The following is an 18,584-nucleotide window of genomic DNA, read 5'->3' as shown; positions in this document are numbered from 1 at the left end:
AATTGTAAAAAATAATCAAGTCACTGGCTGTAGGCACCCTATCGTTCTAAAAAAATTTTTTTATAAAGTTGAGTTTTGCAACCCTGCTAATCAAAGAATCCCAGAAGATTAAAAAGACAGAAAAATACTGCTTTCAAAAACAGACATTAGTAAGAAACATTACAGGGCATAGTAAGAGAAGAGCGATTTTATTTTTTGACTCAATTTAACAAATTCCTATTGGGCACCTACTTCATACAAAGTGTTATGCAAGCGATTCGAGGAGTATAACAAAGTAAAATGGGTCATTAGTGAATTTCCATTAAGGAAATTATTTTCACTCACGTTCCTACACTTTAGCTCATTACCCAAAATACACTTGCATTTTATACATAAACCTTATTTTATCATACTAAATCTGTATCTTCTTCAGATGATTGTAAAAAACATGCAAGTTTGACTTTGTGTCTATTCTACTTAACATTTGAACCTGATTCTCAACTAGTAAGAGAAATGAAAAATGTGCCTCTCCTCTGTCTCCCCCATCTTGGTGAACAGCACTGTCCTGTACCATCACCCAGGCCAGGACCGAGGACAGCATCCCAGAGTCCTCCACCTCCACTCAGCACTACGTCTACTCCACCGTCCTAATAACTTACCCAGTCCCTCAGCTCAATCTCATTGCCACTGCCCTGATTTCAACACTCAATCTTGCTTAGAGCAGTTTCCTAATCTTCAGGCATCCACAGATGCCTACACAATTCTTGCCTCTTCTGTGCCCTACCTATGCATTACTCTTCCTTAACTGCGTCTTAAAAGGAAACTTAATATCAGTCTCATAAACGAAAAACCAGCACCACTTTCCATAAATTACAAATAAATCAGTAAGATGAAAGCAAAATAATGTTACTAAATTCTAGAAACTCAAGGCAGTCTATGGGCAGGAGGGGAATACTCCGGATCTGACCTTCCTCCCCCTCAATCTTCCGGTATTAGAAACAGAGACATGGGAGGGGGCTTGTAGGGGTCAGCTTCTCCTCCCCCAGGCAGGGAAGGGCAATGAACAGATGTGAGGGCAAACAGGTCAGAATCACCCCAAGTGTCTTACTCTGAAAAGTAGTAATTAAAAGAGAGAATCAAACGTGTCTTCTTTTTCCCTGAGGAATTCTATTTTAGGATAACATTTGAGGATAACCAAATAACCCTAGTTAATGAGAAAAGGCTCATTTTTACCAAACAATGGTGGTCAACAATAAATGTAAGAAGAACTAGAAAAATAACCACTTTGCAACTTCTAATGAAATAAGTGACTCAAGCAAAGATGTTAAAACACACGAGTAAAAGGCTGATGGGAAATTGGAGCTATGGGCACAATTCCACACTCCACTAGTATTTGTTACCGGTTCCCCCACAGTTACTTGCTCTTGCAAAGGGGAAAATATTACGTTCCAACATTACTTTACAGGCTGTCAACTGTACTCAATTTTCGTAGCACTACCAGACATCATGGGCTTCCTTATTTGATGCAATGTGACATACACAGGGTCACCTATCAAGGATTCTGCTCCCAAATATTTAACCTGAACCTAATCAAGCCTTCAGACCTAAGTTCCAGTTTACAAAAACTACAAGAGTTAGAGAAAGAAGACGAACGACAACCACAAGAAAAGTTAATTGTTAAAGGGGGAATCCTCTAGGATCGTTACTGGCCTAGCCTCTTCAAGTCAGTGTCAAGAAAAACAACTGAGGGGAAGGGAGGGAATTCTATTTTAAATTTAAAATTCAGAGATAATTAAAAGTCCTAACACCCGACACCACAGGGATTTTTAGGGCAATGAAACTATTCCGTATGATACTATAATGGTGGATATTTGTCATTATTCATTTGCCCAAACCCACAGAATATTCAACACCAAGAGTGAACCTTAATACAAACTATGGACTTTGGTGCTAATGATGTGCCAATGTAGGGTTATTGATTGTAACAAAAGTACCATTCTGGGCTTCCCTGGGGGCGCAGTGGTTGAGAATCCGCCTGCCGATGCAGGGGATGCGGGTTCGTGCCCCGGTCCGGGAGGACCCCACTTGCGGCGGAGCGGCTGGGCCCGTGAGCCATGGCCGCTGAGCCTGCGCGTCCGGAGCCTGTGCTCCTCAACGAGAGAGGCCGCAACAGTGAGAGGCCCGCGTACCGCAAAAAAAAAAGAAAAAAAAAAAAAAGTGCCATTCTGTTGCACCAGGTTGGTGGTCAGGGAGGCTGTACGTGTTGGGGGCAGGGTGGGTAAGAGAAAGATCTGTAGCTTCTGCTCATTTTTGCTGTGAACCTGAAACTGCTCTAAAAAACAGTCTATTTTTTTAAAAGTTCAAATAACCAAATCCAATGTATAGCTTTTGACTGGATCTGGGTGATTTTTGTTTGTTTGTTTTTGTTTTTACTTTATTGTATTCAGGTATAGTTGATTTACAATGTTGTGTTAATCCCTGCTGTACAGCAAAGTGATTCAGTTTTTTATATATATATATATACATACATACATATATAATTCTTTTTCATATTCTTTTCCATTATGGTTTATCACAGGATATTGAATATAGTTCCCCGTGCTAAAATAAACTGTTTTAAAAAGCATTCATGGGAACAATTGAGAAAATGTGACTATGCAGTATGCACCAGATGATATGAAGAAATATTTATTAATTTTGTTACGTGTGATGACATATATTGTGGCTATATAGAAAAATATCCTAATATTTTAGAGGAGCGTATTTAAATACTTATAGGTGAAATATCCTGATGCTTGTAATTTACTTTACGTATTTCAGAGAAAAGGAAACATGGAAAAGTACTTAAAATGTTAAGTGAAACTTAAAGCATTAAATCTGGGTGGTGGATATATGGGTGTTCCCTGTACTAGTTTCTAGTTTTCTGTGTAAGAATTTTACCTTGACTAGTAGTAAAGAGAACTAAAGAGAAATGAAAGAGAATAACTGTATCCATGTTATTCAACGTGAGGCCCACCTGAAGTATCTCACCCCTCACTTGCAGAAACACTGGATTAGATTATTCCAAGTGCCCAGTGTTCTTCCTTTCCTACCCAATTCAATCTCCAGAGAAAAACGTGATCCTGTCACTAGTTTGCTCTCAATTTTTCCAAGTGCTTCATCATCCATCTAAATAATGGGGAAAAGTGTAAACTCCACAGCACAGTAAAGTTTTTTCAAGATCTGTTCAAAGACCCCTTGAGCCACTTTACACATAATTCACTCACTTAAAATTCACAACAATCTTACAAGTAGGGACACTTACTATTCTCACTTGTCAGATAAGTAAACAGGCAGAGAGAATGTGACTTGTCGGCTTCCTAATTCTGATTCTGACTCCAGAGGCCACATCTCACTCGCAATAACATCCTGGTCCTGGCACATGGCAGGTGCTCGATAAATGCTTGCTAGGTAACTACTGTGCAAGAGCTTAGTTCTCCTTTTTCATCTGATCCCGAAAAGAGGTGTACACCCTGATCATGTCTAAGAGCCACGTCAAGTTAGAGACGCCTGTTACTGTCACTCCCGGGCGTCTGGCTCGGCACTGTTCACCCCGCGTTTCTTTACGACTTGAGTGGGGTCACTTCTCCGAGGCCTGCAAAACCTTTTCTTACTTCATTTCTTTTTGGGGGTTAGACTGGGGAACAAGGAGGTGTCAAAGGCCATGGGTTCCCCGCCAGGACGGGGGCTGAAGGGAAGGACGGCCCTACTGAGTTGAGTCCTTGACTCACACTGCGCAGCCCCCACGACTAGGGAGGCAGACCCAGGCCCTCACCCCGGCGTCGGGGACCTCAGCCTGCATCTCCAGCGGGGTCCCTCGGGGGAGTGGGGGTGGGCACGGGGCCGCCCCGGGCCCGCTTACCTCGTCCCGGCACTGCTTCTGGCACATCTGGCAATACCAGCGCAGCTTCTGAAGCCCTTTGGACTTGATCCTGTTGGCGATGGCCTTAGGGGTAAGAAAGTCTGATTTCCCCATCGCGCCCGCCGCAGCAACAACTTTCCGTAGCCCAGCGCCTGGTTGACCGGAAGCGGAACAGGGCTGGCGGGGGTGGGCTGGACAAATACCCTCGACTAGTCGGAAGGAGGTGGGGCTTCGGAAGCCTGGGCCCCAACGCCCCCAACGCTCGCGAGACTTCGTTAGATCCTGCGGGAAAAAGCGAGACTGAATGAGACCACGGGATGGGCGGGGCGCGTGGAGCAGCTTCCGCGCAGGCGCGGTGAGGCCTGTCTGACCGACCTTCAGCAGGACCGGTATCACCATGTTTTATCCGGCGGGCCTAGCAGGGTTGTCCGCCTGGGCCGTGCAGCCGCAATGGTAAGGCAGCTCGCGGTGGGAACGGGAGGGTTGCGACGGATGGAGGGGCTCAGGCAGGGGGCAGGGGAAGCGGGTGGAGGCGAGTGGGACGGAACCGGGGTCGCAGGGCCGGCCAGGCCCGGGTCCCGCAGAGGCCCCGGAGCCCGGGCTGCAGTAAGCGCTAGGAACCGGGAAGGGCGCGCCACGTCTCCGGAGGCGGGCTGGGGCGGGGTGAGGGCCACGAGGAGTGCTCATCTGGGACCTCGAGAGTGGGGCTTTGGGCCCAGTTAATTTCAGGCAGTCTTGCATCCCCTCAGCTACTAAATAAATGCTTAGGGAGCTTCTGCTGCGCGCCAGGCGGCGAGCCTCTGGGAGGCCTTACCTGGTCCCTCAAAGTGGGGGAGGGGAGGGCCCCAGGGAAGGTCCAGAGGAAGGTTTAAGGTGTGCTTTTTGTCCTTGACGCCTTTTGAAACTCTCCGGTGCAGAGCGCAGTAACGCACAACGCGAACTAAGCAACGACCTTGCAGCAGGCGCTTTGCTGGGCCCAAGTGAATAAAATAAGTGCCCTCGTGGGTTGCCAAGAGGACCTTAAATATCTGTTGGCGAGGAAGGGGAAGAGACCTTGCACTATCTCGAAACCGTTGTGCTGAATCAGTAACCCTGCAAGGTCATGACATAGTCCCAAGGCCCCGAGGAGGAGGAGATAGATGGACTTCTTTGCGTCGTCTGTTCACTGCCATGCAAGTTTTAGGGATTTTAAACATTGGTTTCCCCTCACCCCCAGAAAAAGCATCTTAGAAGGCCTAGGAATAGGCAGACAAACGTTGGTTTGTATGGTACCCTATAATAGGATGAGATGTGTTGAAGCTAGACAGAGTCTGGAAGAATTTCAGATACAGTGCTAAAGGGTTAGCTATAGACTGTAGCACTTTCCCGGTTTTACAGTAAAGGAGCATTCCAAGGAGCCACCCCACTAAACTAGGTTTTTGTACCTAATTTATGAGAAGGGACTATAAAGCATTAATTAAAATAGGTATGTGTTCATTAAGCAAAAAATTTATAACAAAAGATTTTCAGCTTAATGAAGTAGTTAAATCTGATGTGAAAAACCTACATACAGATGTTATTGGATTTGCCTTGGAATTCAGTTTCTTTCCTCTAATATTGAAAGAATATTCATGGGAAGTAAGAAGTCACCTTAGTTGGATTCTCACTGGTATAGGTTGTCCCATTTCATTTTTTTTTTTTTTTTTTTAAATCAAGGCATCAGCAGGGCTGCATTCTTTTTTTTAGATGTTGGGGGTAGGAGTTTATTAATTTATTTTATTTTATTTTTGCTGTGTTGGGTCTTCGTTTCTGTGCGAGGGCTTTCTCTAGTTGTGGCAAGCGGGGGCCACTCTTCATCGCGGTGCGCGGGCCTCTCACTATCGCGGCCTCTCTTGTTGCGGAGCACAGGCTCCAAACGCGCAGGCTCATTAGTTGTGGCTCAGGGGCCTAGTTGCTCCGCGGCATGTGGGATCCTCCCAGACCAGGGCTCGAACCCGTGTCCCCTGCATTAGCAGGTAGACTCTCAACCACTGCGCCACCAGGGAAGCCCAGGTTGTCCCATTTCTTAATCACTCAGCGCACATTTGTTGGGTGCTTGCCCTGCGCCAAGTTGGCACTGTGGAAAGTGCTAAAATGTGGTGAACAAATCGACATGGTGCCGGTGAGCTTTGTGGGACAGTTCCTCACATGCAGTGGTGCTCTGCAAACATGAGCTCTCCTTCCTTGCTTCCTTCCCATCTTGCTGTGCATTAATGTTATCTGTAAATATTTTTAGAACTTTAAGTTATCCAAGTTGATCTTTAAAAATGGACAGTTTCTGAAATGAGGACAAAATACATTACATAAAATTGTAAAAATAACTTTTAAAAAACCTGTAAGATCTTTTGAAGATCTTTTAGTAAAGAAGCATTTAAGCGCTCGCTGGGTCTGAGACAACTACTGCATGGGGTGGGGCTTAAACTGGAACCTCAGTCAGCAAATAAATGTCAAAGTCCTGACCTTACTCCCTTTGGAGTGTTGGTTTTAAATTGTTAGGTTATGAATATTCATCAAACATCAGTTCCACCTTGGAAGGCATACTCTGTCCTCTTCCTTTTCATACATTCCATCACTCTGGGTGCCTGCTGTCTTTCCTGCCTTTTCCCTTCCACTCCCTATAATTGCCTTTTAAATTCAGAAACTAAAGCCATCTTAATGTTTCACATGCCACAGAATTAATTTGGAAGGGAAATATATTATACTTTTGTCTTTGCAGAACCAGAAAGAGGCATTTCCTTGGTTGTGTTTTGGTTATTGAAAGCTTTTTAAAATGCAATTTGTTGTTATAGTTTTGGTTTCAAGGAGGTTAGCATACCAACATTAAACATTAGGCTTAATTAAACTTATAGTGAAGTTGTTTTAATTGTTCAGGGTGTCAGTAAAATACCCTAAATTTTTAGGAATTAAACTTTTTTTTAAAGTAGTATTTAAGAAAATGGAAATAAGAAATTTGGGGGGGAGGAGAGTGATTTTTCTATCTCAAATCAGGGGGAAATACATTTCTGTTTCCTAGTGTTCCACATTGTCTAAAATGGAACTATTTTATAATAGGAAACCAGTAGGCCGTAAGTTGAACTATGGACACTGAAAAGGGAGAGAGATGGCACTCCAGGGGAGAGAAGAGGCCATCATCTGAGGCTGAGATCGCAGATATTTACTTTTAAACGTGAGGCAGCATCCTGTAGTGTACCCGATGGAGTGGTGCCAAACTGCCCGGCTTTGAATCCTGACCACCGCTCACCTGGCAATGCGGCCTTGGGCAAGTTACTCAGTGTCTCTGTACCATTTCCTCATCTGTTAAATGGGGGTAATGCTAGTACCCCATTCATTGGATTAGTGTGAGGATTAAGTGAATCAGTATTTGTAAAGAACCAAGGACAGTGGGGAAAATGTGAGGATCCAGATGTATAAGTTGAAAAATGAAAACGAATTTATACATACACATTCTACATAAAATGTAATGTGAGAAGATTAGAAGCCTAACAAGACGGGATTGTGTGTTGTGATAAAGTTCTGGAGAGTCACTTGGTGGAGAGGCCGGGGTCGCACTTTCACCCAGGCATTCAGTGTTAGAATTAGACATACTTCATAATTTTCTTTTCCTTAGGAAAAGAAAATTATGCCTGCTTCTTCCTTAATTTTTATATTATTCAGCATTATACACTCCTTAAAATTCATTCAAGCTGTCTAATTTCTTTGAATGATGCATAGTTCACCCACGAACCTGCTGTGTGATCATAGTAGATCATGGTAATCCGCCATCTATCTGTGCGATTTGCCCTCTGCTGTATTTGACGTGTTTCTAGTTTCTCAGATAATCTCCCCAGAATTTTTCAGGACATGATGCAATTTTCCAGAACACAAAACTGACACAGAACTTCCTTTATCTTCTCATTTGCAAAAACTGTATATTCAGTAGAGCAGTCTGTCGCTAGAGAGAGTGCAGATCAGCTTGTGGTTATTTTGCACTCAAATTGTACTTAAAAAATAACTTTTTAACACAGATAGACATGTTTAGAATTAAATGAAGTCTAAACATGAGAGTGCTTCAAAATTGGGGCAGTTAGGGTATGTGCACAGCAGAAAGAATCACAAAAGATCCTGTATCTTCCTGCATACCTCTCACTTGGGATACGTGTGGAGACCCGAACATTCTGTGTTCATCCAGATATGGGCATGCAGTTCAGATTTTGTTCCATATGATGTGCTCTGACTAGAAACCTGTGTCAGTTAAATTGGAGTGCATGCCTAAGACCATACTGTCCCAGTGTCACTCTTTATAGTCTCTAAATTTAGAATGTCTGGGCAAAAAAGTTGTTATTCTAAAAAAAGAAAATCATCCCGAAAATACTACTTTTCAAGTGCTATGATGAAAAAATGTTTATGGGATGGTCATTATGTCGATAAGTCCACCCTCTGAACTAGCAGAGCTTGTCAATGTTTGACAGATTTTATCTTTGCCTTTGGGGGATCCACTCTTAAAACCAAACCTAATGTTTTCCAGGTAGTCTCCTTCCGCTTATTTTCTTTATTTTTCTTTCTCCATGACTGAGTAATACCAGTAATGTTTAGGTAGTAAGATACATAAGTTCAGAGATTTTTTAAAAATAACTGTTCTGGTTATGAACTTTCAGCCTTACTTTTGTGCACGTAAACACATAGAATCGCAAAAGTGGCATCATATCTTATAGCCTGCATTTTTAAGTTATTATAGACCTTTTTTAGTCTATTTTTTAGTACAGTTTTAGATTTATGGAAAAATTGAGTAGCACAGAGAGTTGCATATACCCACACCCCACTCTGGACATTTTCCCCAGTCATCAACATCTTGCATTAGTGTGGAGTGTATACTACAGCTAATGAACCCGTGTTGGTGCATGGTTTCATTAACGACACTCATTTTGTTGTATACTTCTGTGGGTTTTGACAAATGCATAGTGACATGTGTCTTCCATTACAATAGCATGCAGAATAGTTTCACTGCCCTAAAAATCTCTCCCTAAAATCCTAGCAACCACTGATATTTTTATTGTTGCTATAGTTTTGTCAGTTCTGGAATGTCTTATAATTGGAATCATACAGTATGTAGCCTTTTCAGATTGGTTTCTTTCACTTAGCGATATGCAATTAAGGTTCCTCCATGTCTTTTTGTGGCTTGGTGGCTCATTTATTTTTATTGCTTAATACTGCTCCAACTGTATGGATGCACCTGTTTATCCATTCATTCATGTATTGAAGGACATCTTGATTCAGTCCAGTTTTTGGCAGTCATGAATGAAGCTGCTATAGGAATGTGAATGCAGGTTGTCATGTAGATATGGTTTCAGCGCAGTTGGGTAGGTATCTAGGGGTATGATTGCTGAATCATATGTTTAAACTATGTTTAGATTTGTAAGAAGCTGTCAGACCATCTTCCAAAGTAGCCATACCATTTTGTATAACCACTGGTGATCAGTGAGAGTTCCTGTTACCCCACATCCTGCCGTCATTGGTATTGTCAGTTTTTTAAAAAAATTTTAGCCATTCTTTGGGATTTTCTATGTAGTTGATCATGTCATCTATGAACAAAGACAGCTTTATTTCTTCCCTCCCAACCTGTATACGTGTTGTTTCCCTTTTTGTCTTATTGCATTAATTAGGACTTCAGTACAATGTTGAGTAGGGGTGGTGAGACAGGGCATCCTTGTCTTGTTCCCAGTCTTAGGGGGAAAGCTCCTAGTTTCTAACCATTAAACCTTAGGGGGTTTTTTGTGGATGTTCTTTATCAGGTTGAGGAAGTTCTCCTCTATTCCTAATTTGCTGAGAGGTTTTTAATCATGAGCCGGCATTTGATTTTGTCAGATCTTTTCCTGCATCTATTGATGATATAATTTTTCTTCTTTAGTGTGTGGATGTGGTGGATTATATGTTTGAATTTCGAATGATGAACCAGCCTCACATACCTGGAATAAATCCCACTTGGTCATAGTGTATAGTTGTTTTTAATACATGGTTAGATTGCATTTGCTAATATTTTGTTGAGGATTTTTGCATCTATGTTCATGAGAGATATTGTTCTCTAAATTTCATTTCTTACATAATGTCTTTATCTGGGTTTAGGGTTATGCTGGCTTTATAGAATTAGGACGTAGTCCCCCTGCTTCTCGTTCTAATTCTCTTGCTTTTTCTTTTTTTCTTTAACTTTATTTTTTTTGGCACCAACTACCATGTCTACTGATAGTTACAAATCGGTCTCAAATCTCAATACCTCATATGTTTCCCAGCCCTGGTTAACATTTCCACTTGGTCGCATGGTCTCCAGGGAGATCTTCCCCACCCAGTTTTTCTCTCTTGGTTAAATGACAACACTGTTCATTTAGGTCATTAAATTAGAAACCTTTGGGTCAGCTTGATCTCACATGTGGTCTCCTGTTGCTTTGCCAACCTCTCAGTCCAGGTGCTTGCCTTCTCTTGTCTGGAAGCCCCTTGTCTGGCCTCCATGTCATCAACATTGGGTATAATTTTGTGCTTTTCACTGCCAGCCGAGATACCTTACTGAAAAACTAAACTGATTTGTGGGCTTAGAAACATTCATCATTTTCCCAGTACCTATAAAATAATATTTAAACTTATTAACCCAAGCTATGTCTCCATTTTCAAAACTACATCCAGTTCATAGGAATGCCCTCCTTAGGCCCTCCTTCTTTATGCACAAATTGATCAATTCTTCATTTCTCCCATGGAGCTTTCCAGGCCAACACAGGTACTTTATGGACTTAAGAGCTAAAAGATAATGTATATTCAATAACATGTCTTCACCAGTAAGAGGAGGATCCTCTCGTAATTTATCTTTCACCAACATTATGTTTAAGTCATATCATTTTGACTTTAATGCATCAGCACTTTAAAGACTGTAGAAAATATTTAATGTAAATTTCATGTAAATCTAAATTTGCATATATCTTGTTTATGAGATAATAGTATGCTTCTTGTGGTCAGAGACCATGTCCTGGAGCAGAGTAGCTGCTCAGTAAAGAGCTTACTGAATTGAGTTGAAAAAGTTAAGAATCGGCTTAAATAAACTGTACTTTGACACCGTGTGGTCATATTAGAATGTGTAGTTGACCCTAAGGGTTATTTGAAAAGGTTTCAGTGAACTGAGGAAGTCAGGAACAATATAGGCAAAGACATAGGGGTGGGAATAAAGCATGTGTGAATGCTATTGTGACTTCAGTGGAAGCTTTGTGTTAGATCAAATAGAATGAGATCTTTGATGATACGGGGTTTGGTATCAGTATTGAGGAATTTATGTATATACACACACACACACACACGCACATTCAGAGTCTTATAGATCATTTCTTTATGGGATACTCTTTAAATCAGTTTATCAACTTTGAAAGTTTTTCTTTGAGCTATTTTTCAAAAAACTAAAATGTTTTTCACCACCTTTATTCTCAGGATCCAAGTTCGAAATATGGCAACCTTGAAAGATAGTAAGTACTTTATCACAATATGTGAATTAAGAAAAACTAAATTTTGACAAATAAAAATGTGCTGCTTTAGCCCATTTACGTGTTTGGTCAAAATGGACACTGTGAATCTATGTCATCTGTGTGTGGCATTGAACTTGTTTTGGAAAAGACCCATGTGAGGTGACGCATGGTTGTTGATTCTGTTGTCTGTAGAATGATGATGGTATAACTAGAAAAAACTACTGTGTGTGTGTATAAAATATTATGGAATATGTGGCTAAAGGCCATTTTCAGTACCATTTAGTGTTTTAAATACATAATTTATTGATAGTATTATGTTGCCATTTTGCTTGTCCTGTCCAGGTAGCGCAAGGTCTGAGTTATTGGTACTGTAACATTAAGCCTAGTTTAGCAGCTGCTATTAATTGAAGGTCTAACTGCTAATTATTCTACCTTGCAGTTTAGGAAAATATTTTGATAAACTCACAAATGAAATGGTAACTCCTTTATCTTAATATGGTGCTTCTATTTTTCAGTTACCAGGCGACTAAAATCAATCAAAAACATCCAGAAAATTACCAAGTCTATGAAAATGGTAGCAGCAGCGAAATATTCCCGAGCTGAGAGGGAGCTGAAACCAGCCCGAGTGTATGGAATAGGATCCTTGGGTAAGAGGAGAGTACAGTCACAAATTACGAAGTACCGTTTAACCTAGAGATCACTGCTCATGACTCATCTGTCCTGAGTACTTCCAGGCCCCCATCTATCACAGCAGCCCTGTGCGAGTAGGGACCATCAGCGCTCCAGCTTTGCAGATAAGAAAAACTGAAGCCCAGTGCAATCATAACTACACCTCTGTGACTTGGCATCTGAGCCTCTCTATTTGTTAACCAATGTATGTGATCATGTTCACTTTTAAGATATTCTGAAAAATTTCCTAGATTATTAAATATACCATCAAAAGAACTTGGAAGTTTAGTGCATCAGACTCAAATGCTTGATTTCTTCCTGTTACACTGTGATGTGATCATTTAGGACTGCAGGGTGGGGAGGGGGGTGCCCTTCAGTGGAAGGTGACTGGGTAGTCATGGATATGACTCTGAGTACATGAGCGGAATGTTTAAACATCAACTGTAAAAAGGGAGAAATTTGCTTATTTCCAAATTGAAGAAAAGATGTATCTGTATCATCTGTGTTAATACCTCTATGTATTACATATAAATTACCTTGTGCAGTAGTTTTCTTGTGCTCTTCATATTTTTTAAGCATGCATTTATAGCATGCCTTTTTTTAATCAGTGTTTTGTTTTGTTTTGTTTTTGGCTGCATTGGGTCTTTGTTGCTGCACGCGGGCTTCTAATTGAAGTGGCTTCTCTTGTTGGGAAGCACGGGCTCTAAGCACGCAGGCTTCAGTAGTTGCGGCACGCAGACTCAGTAGTTGTGGCTCACGGGCTCTAGAGTGCAGGCTCAGTAGTTGTGGCTCACGGGCTTAGTTGCTCCGTGGCATGTGGGATCTTCCCGGACCAGGGCTCGAATCTGTGTCCCCCTGCATTGGCAGGCAGATTCTTAACCACTGCGCTACCAGGGAAGTCCAATCAGTTTTTTTATATATAAATTTATTTATTTTATTTATGTTTATTTTTGGCCGCATTGGGTCTTTGTTGCTGTGCGCGGGCTTTCTCTAGTTGCGGCGAGCAGGGGCTTCTCATTGTGGTGGCTTCTCTTGTTGTGGAGCACGGGCTCTAGGCGCGCGGGCTTCACTAGTTGTGGCTCACAGGCTCTAGAGCTCAAGCTCAGTAGTTGTGGCACACGGGCTTAGTTGCTCCACAGCATGTGGGATCTTCCCGAACCAGGGCTGAAACCCGTGTCCCCTGCGTTGGCAGGCAGATTCGTAACCACTGCGCCACCAGGAAAGCCCTAGCATGCTTTTTTAAGCATGCTCTAAAGAAACTTTTGTATGAGAAAACGATAGGGCACTAGGCTTCAGTGGAAATGGCTCCTTGCTTTAAAAATGCCATATTTAGGGAATTTCCTGGCAGTCCAGTGGTTAGGACTTGGCACTCTTACTGCCAGGGTTCGGGTTAGATCCCTGGTTGGGGAACTAAGATCCTGCAGGCTGTGTGGTGCAGCCAAAAAACAAACCAGCCATATTAAGCTTTTCCTAGGAGGCATAATGGAGACTTGCTAGGTTAGGGTTAGCAGTCATTAACAGCCCCAGCCGTTTCTCTCCTGAGTCTTGTTCTCTAACCAGTATAATACTGAGCACCTAGTTAGCGGCCCAGTAGAGGTTGATAAATTACTCTAGCCTAGGGGCTTCCCTGGTGGTGCAGTGGTTGAGAATCCGCCTGCGGATGTAGGGGACACGGGTTCGTGCCCCGGTCCGGGAAGATCCCACATGCCGCGGAGCGGTTGGGCCTGTGAGCCATGGCCGCTGGGCCTGCGCGTCCGGAGCCTGTGCTCCGCAACGGGAGAGGCCGCAACAGTGAGAGGCCCACGTACCACCAAAAAAAAGAAAAAAAAAAAATTACTCTAGCCTATTTCTATGAAAAGGTGAAAGTCATTCACTGTTCACCTTTCATGCTGAAATGAATAAGTGTAATAAATTTGTTTCCCCTCAAAACTCTATAACCACAAAACTATCGAATAAGGAAATTGGCTCAGATAGCTAATTACAATATTTGTGGTGTAATATTAAAAATTCAAGTCAGGGCTGCCATTCAGCTTCTAAGTCCTTCAAACTAAAAAAATAACTAACTGCTAGATATTAAATGGCTAATCATTTAAAATATTTAATAACTTTAAATAGACGTTTTATGCTGTACAATATGAAACATAAAAAGAGACTGAAAAGGAATATTTTTCCACTTCCCTAAACTTTCGAGTTGAGTATTTACTTCTCTCTGCTTTTTGTGGAGGGTCCTCAGGTATTGAAATTTGAGAATCACTGATCTATACTGAAAAAGGCAATAGCAGGAATTTTGTTCAAGTGGGGAATGTGGCAGCCGTGAAGATGCACTTTGTAACTAGAGTGAGCACAGCTGCTGAATCGTCCCGTGTGTTTGCATCTAAGCCATGCTTCCCACGGGCTGCTCCTGGCCAGCACCTGAGCACAGGTGGGATACTCAGGTAGGCGTGTTCTTGGGAGACTTGGGGCTCCCTGGCAGCCTCGCTGAACTTTCCTTCAACTGTACAGCGGTCCAGGAAGCTGCCACCCCACCTTTCTTCCCACTGGTCAGACTGGCATCCTGGTGTGATGGCTGTTCTGACCTCCTTCCTATTTTCTCTCACAGGCATTTCCCCAGTAAAATCCATGTATATTTTATCCTATTTAAACACCTCTTGCCTTCTGCTTCTTGGGAGACCAACAAAGTGAGGTTGTTAGTAATACCAAAAATAGGGACTTCCCTGACGGTCCAGTGGTTAGGACTCCATGCTTCCACTGCAGGGGACACGGGTTTGATCCCTGGTCCTGCAAGCCATGCAGCCCAGCAAAAAAAAAATAAATAAAAAATGAAATGGCATCCATCATTTTAATGTCAACAGTTTTCATAAAAGCTTGCTATGTAGATTATATGAGCATTTCAGTAAATATTTGTTTTCTGCTTTTTTGGTTGTACACTGAAGATCTGTGTTCTTTAGAAATTTGGCAAGTCTAGAGAAGTTGGTACTTCTATAAGTCTGGCCTTTTTACAAGTTCTCTAATTGTGCTAGCGATTTCTTTTATTCAGTATTTAAGATAATTTGGCCCTTAGGAACCTTTGTCTTAATAGAGATTTAAACCTTTATGGTTTTCAGCCTGATCGTAAATGAAATACGTGCACAGACACTTGATTATATTGAGGCATCATTTTGTAAATTAGGGATTATTGCTGTATTTAGTGTAATTACACATACTTTTTTTTTTTTTTTTTTTTTAGCTCTGTATGAAAAGGCTGATATTAAGGTGCCTGAAGACAAGAAGAAACATCTCCTTATCGGTGTGTCCTCAGACCGAGGGCTTTGTGGTGCTATTCATTCCTCGATTGCTAAACACTTGAAGAGTGAGGTGGCCAATCTCACAGCAGCTGGGAAAGAAGTTAAGATTGTTGGAGTTGGTGATAAAATCAGGAGTATACTTCACAGGTAATTTAAGTATGTATTGTTTATGTTTAAAAGGCTGCAAGAATGAATAAAGGGAAGTTTCTTTGATAGTTTATTTAAGCAAGGTGTCTTTTTTTTGTTACCATTTTATACACAGAGGTTTGGTTTGGTTTTGAATTTTTTTCCAGAATATAGTAGAATGGATAGATTTCCCCTGTTTTCTATTTATCTTTGGTTTTACCTTCTTCCAGACCATAAATGGAATACAGTAGGAATATCAGAAGCTATGGGTTTTTGTTTGGGGGGGCGTTTTTCTGTTTTTTAATGAGGACCCTAAGGAGCTCTCACAGCCTGGAAATGGCAGAAATGAATGACAGTTGACCAGGACTGGAAGGAGGGAAGTAAAGGCAGAGAGAAGTGTAAGACAAGAAAGGCCTGACGTTAGTCCTTAGTTCTTGGCAGGTGCTGAAGGAAAGGGACAATCATGATAACGTAGGGGCACCTTAATTCAGTGAACACCCCCCGCCCCCCCTCAAAAAAGCTTGATCCATAGTGAGAGTGTTTTTTCCTTGTTCTCTGTTCTTTCAGCAGAAGTATTCTGTTAAACTATTTTATGTGACCTCTTCATTTTCTTGTAGGACTCATTCTAACCAGTTTCTGGTGACATTCAAAGAAGTGGGGAGAAAGCCCCCTACCTTTGGGGATGCGTCGGTCATTGCCCTTGAACTGTTAAATTCTGGATATGAATTTGATGAAGGGTCTATCATCTTTAACCGATTCAGGCAAGAAAAATGTTGAAATCCAAGCTTTTTTATGTTTATGTTCAGATTTTTCAATTAAGTAAATGTCTACTTAACAGTTTAAAATTATACTTTTGGAATTTACATTTGCTTTTGCCATTCCTAGGTCTGTCATCTCCTACATGACAGAAGAAAAGCCCATCTTTTCCCTTGGTACCATTGCAAGTGCTGGTAAGTAGGTTTTGTATGACAAGTATTTTTCCTATAGAAAGGAGAGATTTGTACATTTAGGAAAACAGTGATTGTCAAGGTGGCTTTTTTTCGGCAGTAACAAAAATGACGTTGGGCTGTTTCTATCACCGTCTATTAGTGGCTTCCACGAAATCATAAACATTTATTGTTTGACAACTCTTACTGCATTCTTTCATTAATTTAATAAATAAATATCCATTGAAGGCCATCATTAGATATGATTTCTGTCCTTGGAGATTGAAGAACTTAGCTAGAATGATCTATTGGCTTTGCAATCTGTGTGTGGGAGCCCTCCCTAACCACAAAAGAGACACTCTAGAATAGAGATTTGAACACTATTCACAACTAATATACGTTGAACAACTCGGTTCTCTTGTTTTGCTGTTTAAACAAAGTGATCATTGCTCAGTGATGCATCCTGGAAATAATACTCAGGAACTGATTTTATTTTCCCTTTCTGTATATTAGATTTCTCCTGTTCTAGGTGTATAACTTTTACATTTTTAAAAATAAATCTATTTATTTATTCTTTGGCTGCGTTGGGTCTTCATTGCTGCGAGTGGGCTTTCTCTAGTTGAGGCAGGCGGCAGCTACACTTCATTGCAGTGCACAGGCTTCTCATTGCGGTGGCTTCTCTTGTTGCGGAGCATGGGCTCTAGGCGCACGGGCTTCAGTAGTTGCGGCGCATGGGCTCAGTAGCTGTGGCTCATGGGCTCTAGGGCACAGGCTCAGTAGTTGTGGCGCACGGGCTTAGTTGCTCCGCAGCATGTGGGATCTTCCCGGACCAGGGCTCGAACCCGTGTCCCCTGCCTTGGCAGGTGAATTCTTAACCACTGCGCCACCAGGGAAGTCCCTATAACTTTTACATTTTAACGTCTTAGAAATTGGGATGCTTCTACCAGTCAATGGCATGTCATTTTTAATTGGCTGTGTTATTTTCTTTCTTCATGGTACATAAAATAGGAGTTAGAATCCACCACATCTTAAATTTGATGAAATCCAGTACTGTCTCAGCACTTTACACTAATGAATGAATTTTGAAGTCTGCTGCTACGTTTCCACTGCCTAATTACTAAAACGCACAGCAGCCTCTTAACTCTTCCTCTCTTCCACATTCTCAGAAAAGCTTTCCCTCCCTTATTTTCCTGACACTTTCAGATTTCCCCGATAATCATATGGCTGAAATGGGATTTTTATATTACACTATACGAGTCTCAGTTCTTTCCTTAATTTCTTTATTGAAAAAACGCAGTCACTGACTTTTGGGTGACTTTGTGCCCAGCACGCTGCTAGAGACCATCCAAAGGATTTGTATCCGTGAAATGTGGTGCTGTTACTTTAAATGTGGACTTCTTGAGTTTTATGAAGTTAAGCATTTGAAGTAGAATATCAAATGCTTTGTTTACACATCATATTTTGCTGAAAATCTGCAATTATCTACAGTATGGAAATAGATGAAGCTTTTAGAACTGAGTCCTTTAACCAATCTTACATTGACTTCTCTGTAATTATAAAGAGTTTTTATACTAGGAAGCTGTCTTGATTAAATCAGTCTTTGTGCTGTATCGCTTCAGAGAAATCCATGGCTTGTTTTAACAGAGAGCATGAGTATCTATGATGATATTGATGCTGACGTGCTGCAGAATTACCAAGAATACAACCTGGCCAACATCATCTACTACTCTCTGAAGGAATCCACCACGAGTGAGCAGAGTGCCAGGATGACGGCCATGGACAATGCCAGCAAGAATGCTTGTAAGCGCTGAGCATGTTCCTGAGAGAGTTCCCTTGCAGAAAGCAGCATGAAGACCCTCACGTCAAAAGGCATTAGCGATTCTGGAAGTGGACCAGGAAGCAGGAGCGCTTGGGTCTAGTCCTGGGCTCTGCCACCGATTCTGTGAGGATAGAAAAATTATATTCTCTGCCTTAAAGGACGTAATATCTTACTTGGTACGCAGTAAGTGTGCAGGTACTTTGAAAAGGTATCTCGTGGAAGAAACAAAAATACCTTCATAAAATTTTTTGAGTGGCCAGTTTGGGTACCCAAAAGGAAACAGAATCTTATTTTTTTTTTTTTTTTTTTTTTTTTTTTGTGGTATGCGGGCCTTCCTCTGTTGTGGCCGCTTCCGTTGCGGAGCACAGGCTCCGGATGCGCAGGCCC

The 18,584-nt window shown here is 41.7% G+C and overlaps 2 protein-coding genes across 5 annotated transcripts in view; one reads left to right on the top strand and one right to left on the bottom strand.

The window, feature by feature from the left end:
- Positions 1 to 4,065, bottom strand: part of KIN (Kin17 DNA and RNA binding protein) — a 36,862-nt gene extending 32,797 nt beyond the window's left edge. Inside the window, exon 1 of one of the 2 annotated variants that reach the window (XM_007120421.4) lies at positions 3,881 to 4,065. In XM_007120421.4, coding sequence (XP_007120483.1) covers positions 3,881 to 3,994 — 114 coding nt within the window. In that variant the 5' untranslated portion in view covers positions 3,995 to 4,065. The remainder of the gene's footprint in view (positions 1 to 3,880) is intronic. The other variant, XM_028494883.2, reaches the window with a different exon arrangement.
- Positions 4,066 to 4,224: 159 nt separating this feature from the next.
- The window catches only part of ATP5F1C (ATP synthase F1 subunit gamma), a 19,045-nt gene continuing 4,685 nt past the window's right edge, over positions 4,225 to 18,584 (top strand). For 2 of the 3 annotated variants that reach the window (XM_007120422.4, XM_007120424.3), the window contains exons 1-7: positions 4,225 to 4,333; positions 11,339 to 11,373; positions 11,889 to 12,020; positions 15,269 to 15,473; positions 16,070 to 16,213; positions 16,338 to 16,402; positions 18,023 to 18,178. In XM_007120422.4, coding sequence (XP_007120484.1) covers positions 4,278 to 4,333; positions 11,339 to 11,373; positions 11,889 to 12,020; positions 15,269 to 15,473; positions 16,070 to 16,213; positions 16,338 to 16,402; positions 18,023 to 18,178 — 793 coding nt within the window. In that variant the 5' untranslated portion in view covers positions 4,225 to 4,277. The remainder of the gene's footprint in view (positions 4,334 to 11,338; positions 11,374 to 11,888; positions 12,021 to 15,268; positions 15,474 to 16,069; positions 16,214 to 16,337; positions 16,403 to 18,022; positions 18,179 to 18,584) is intronic. The other variant, XM_007120423.4, reaches the window with a different exon arrangement.

Source organism: Physeter macrocephalus, chromosome 11 (assembly GCF_002837175.3).
Source record: "Physeter macrocephalus isolate SW-GA chromosome 11, ASM283717v5, whole genome shotgun sequence".
NCBI classification, from domain to species: domain Eukaryota; kingdom Metazoa; phylum Chordata; class Mammalia; order Artiodactyla; family Physeteridae; genus Physeter; species Physeter macrocephalus.
The sequence above is the reverse complement of the archived record's forward strand: the minus strand, read 5'-3'. Positions and strand labels throughout refer to the sequence as shown.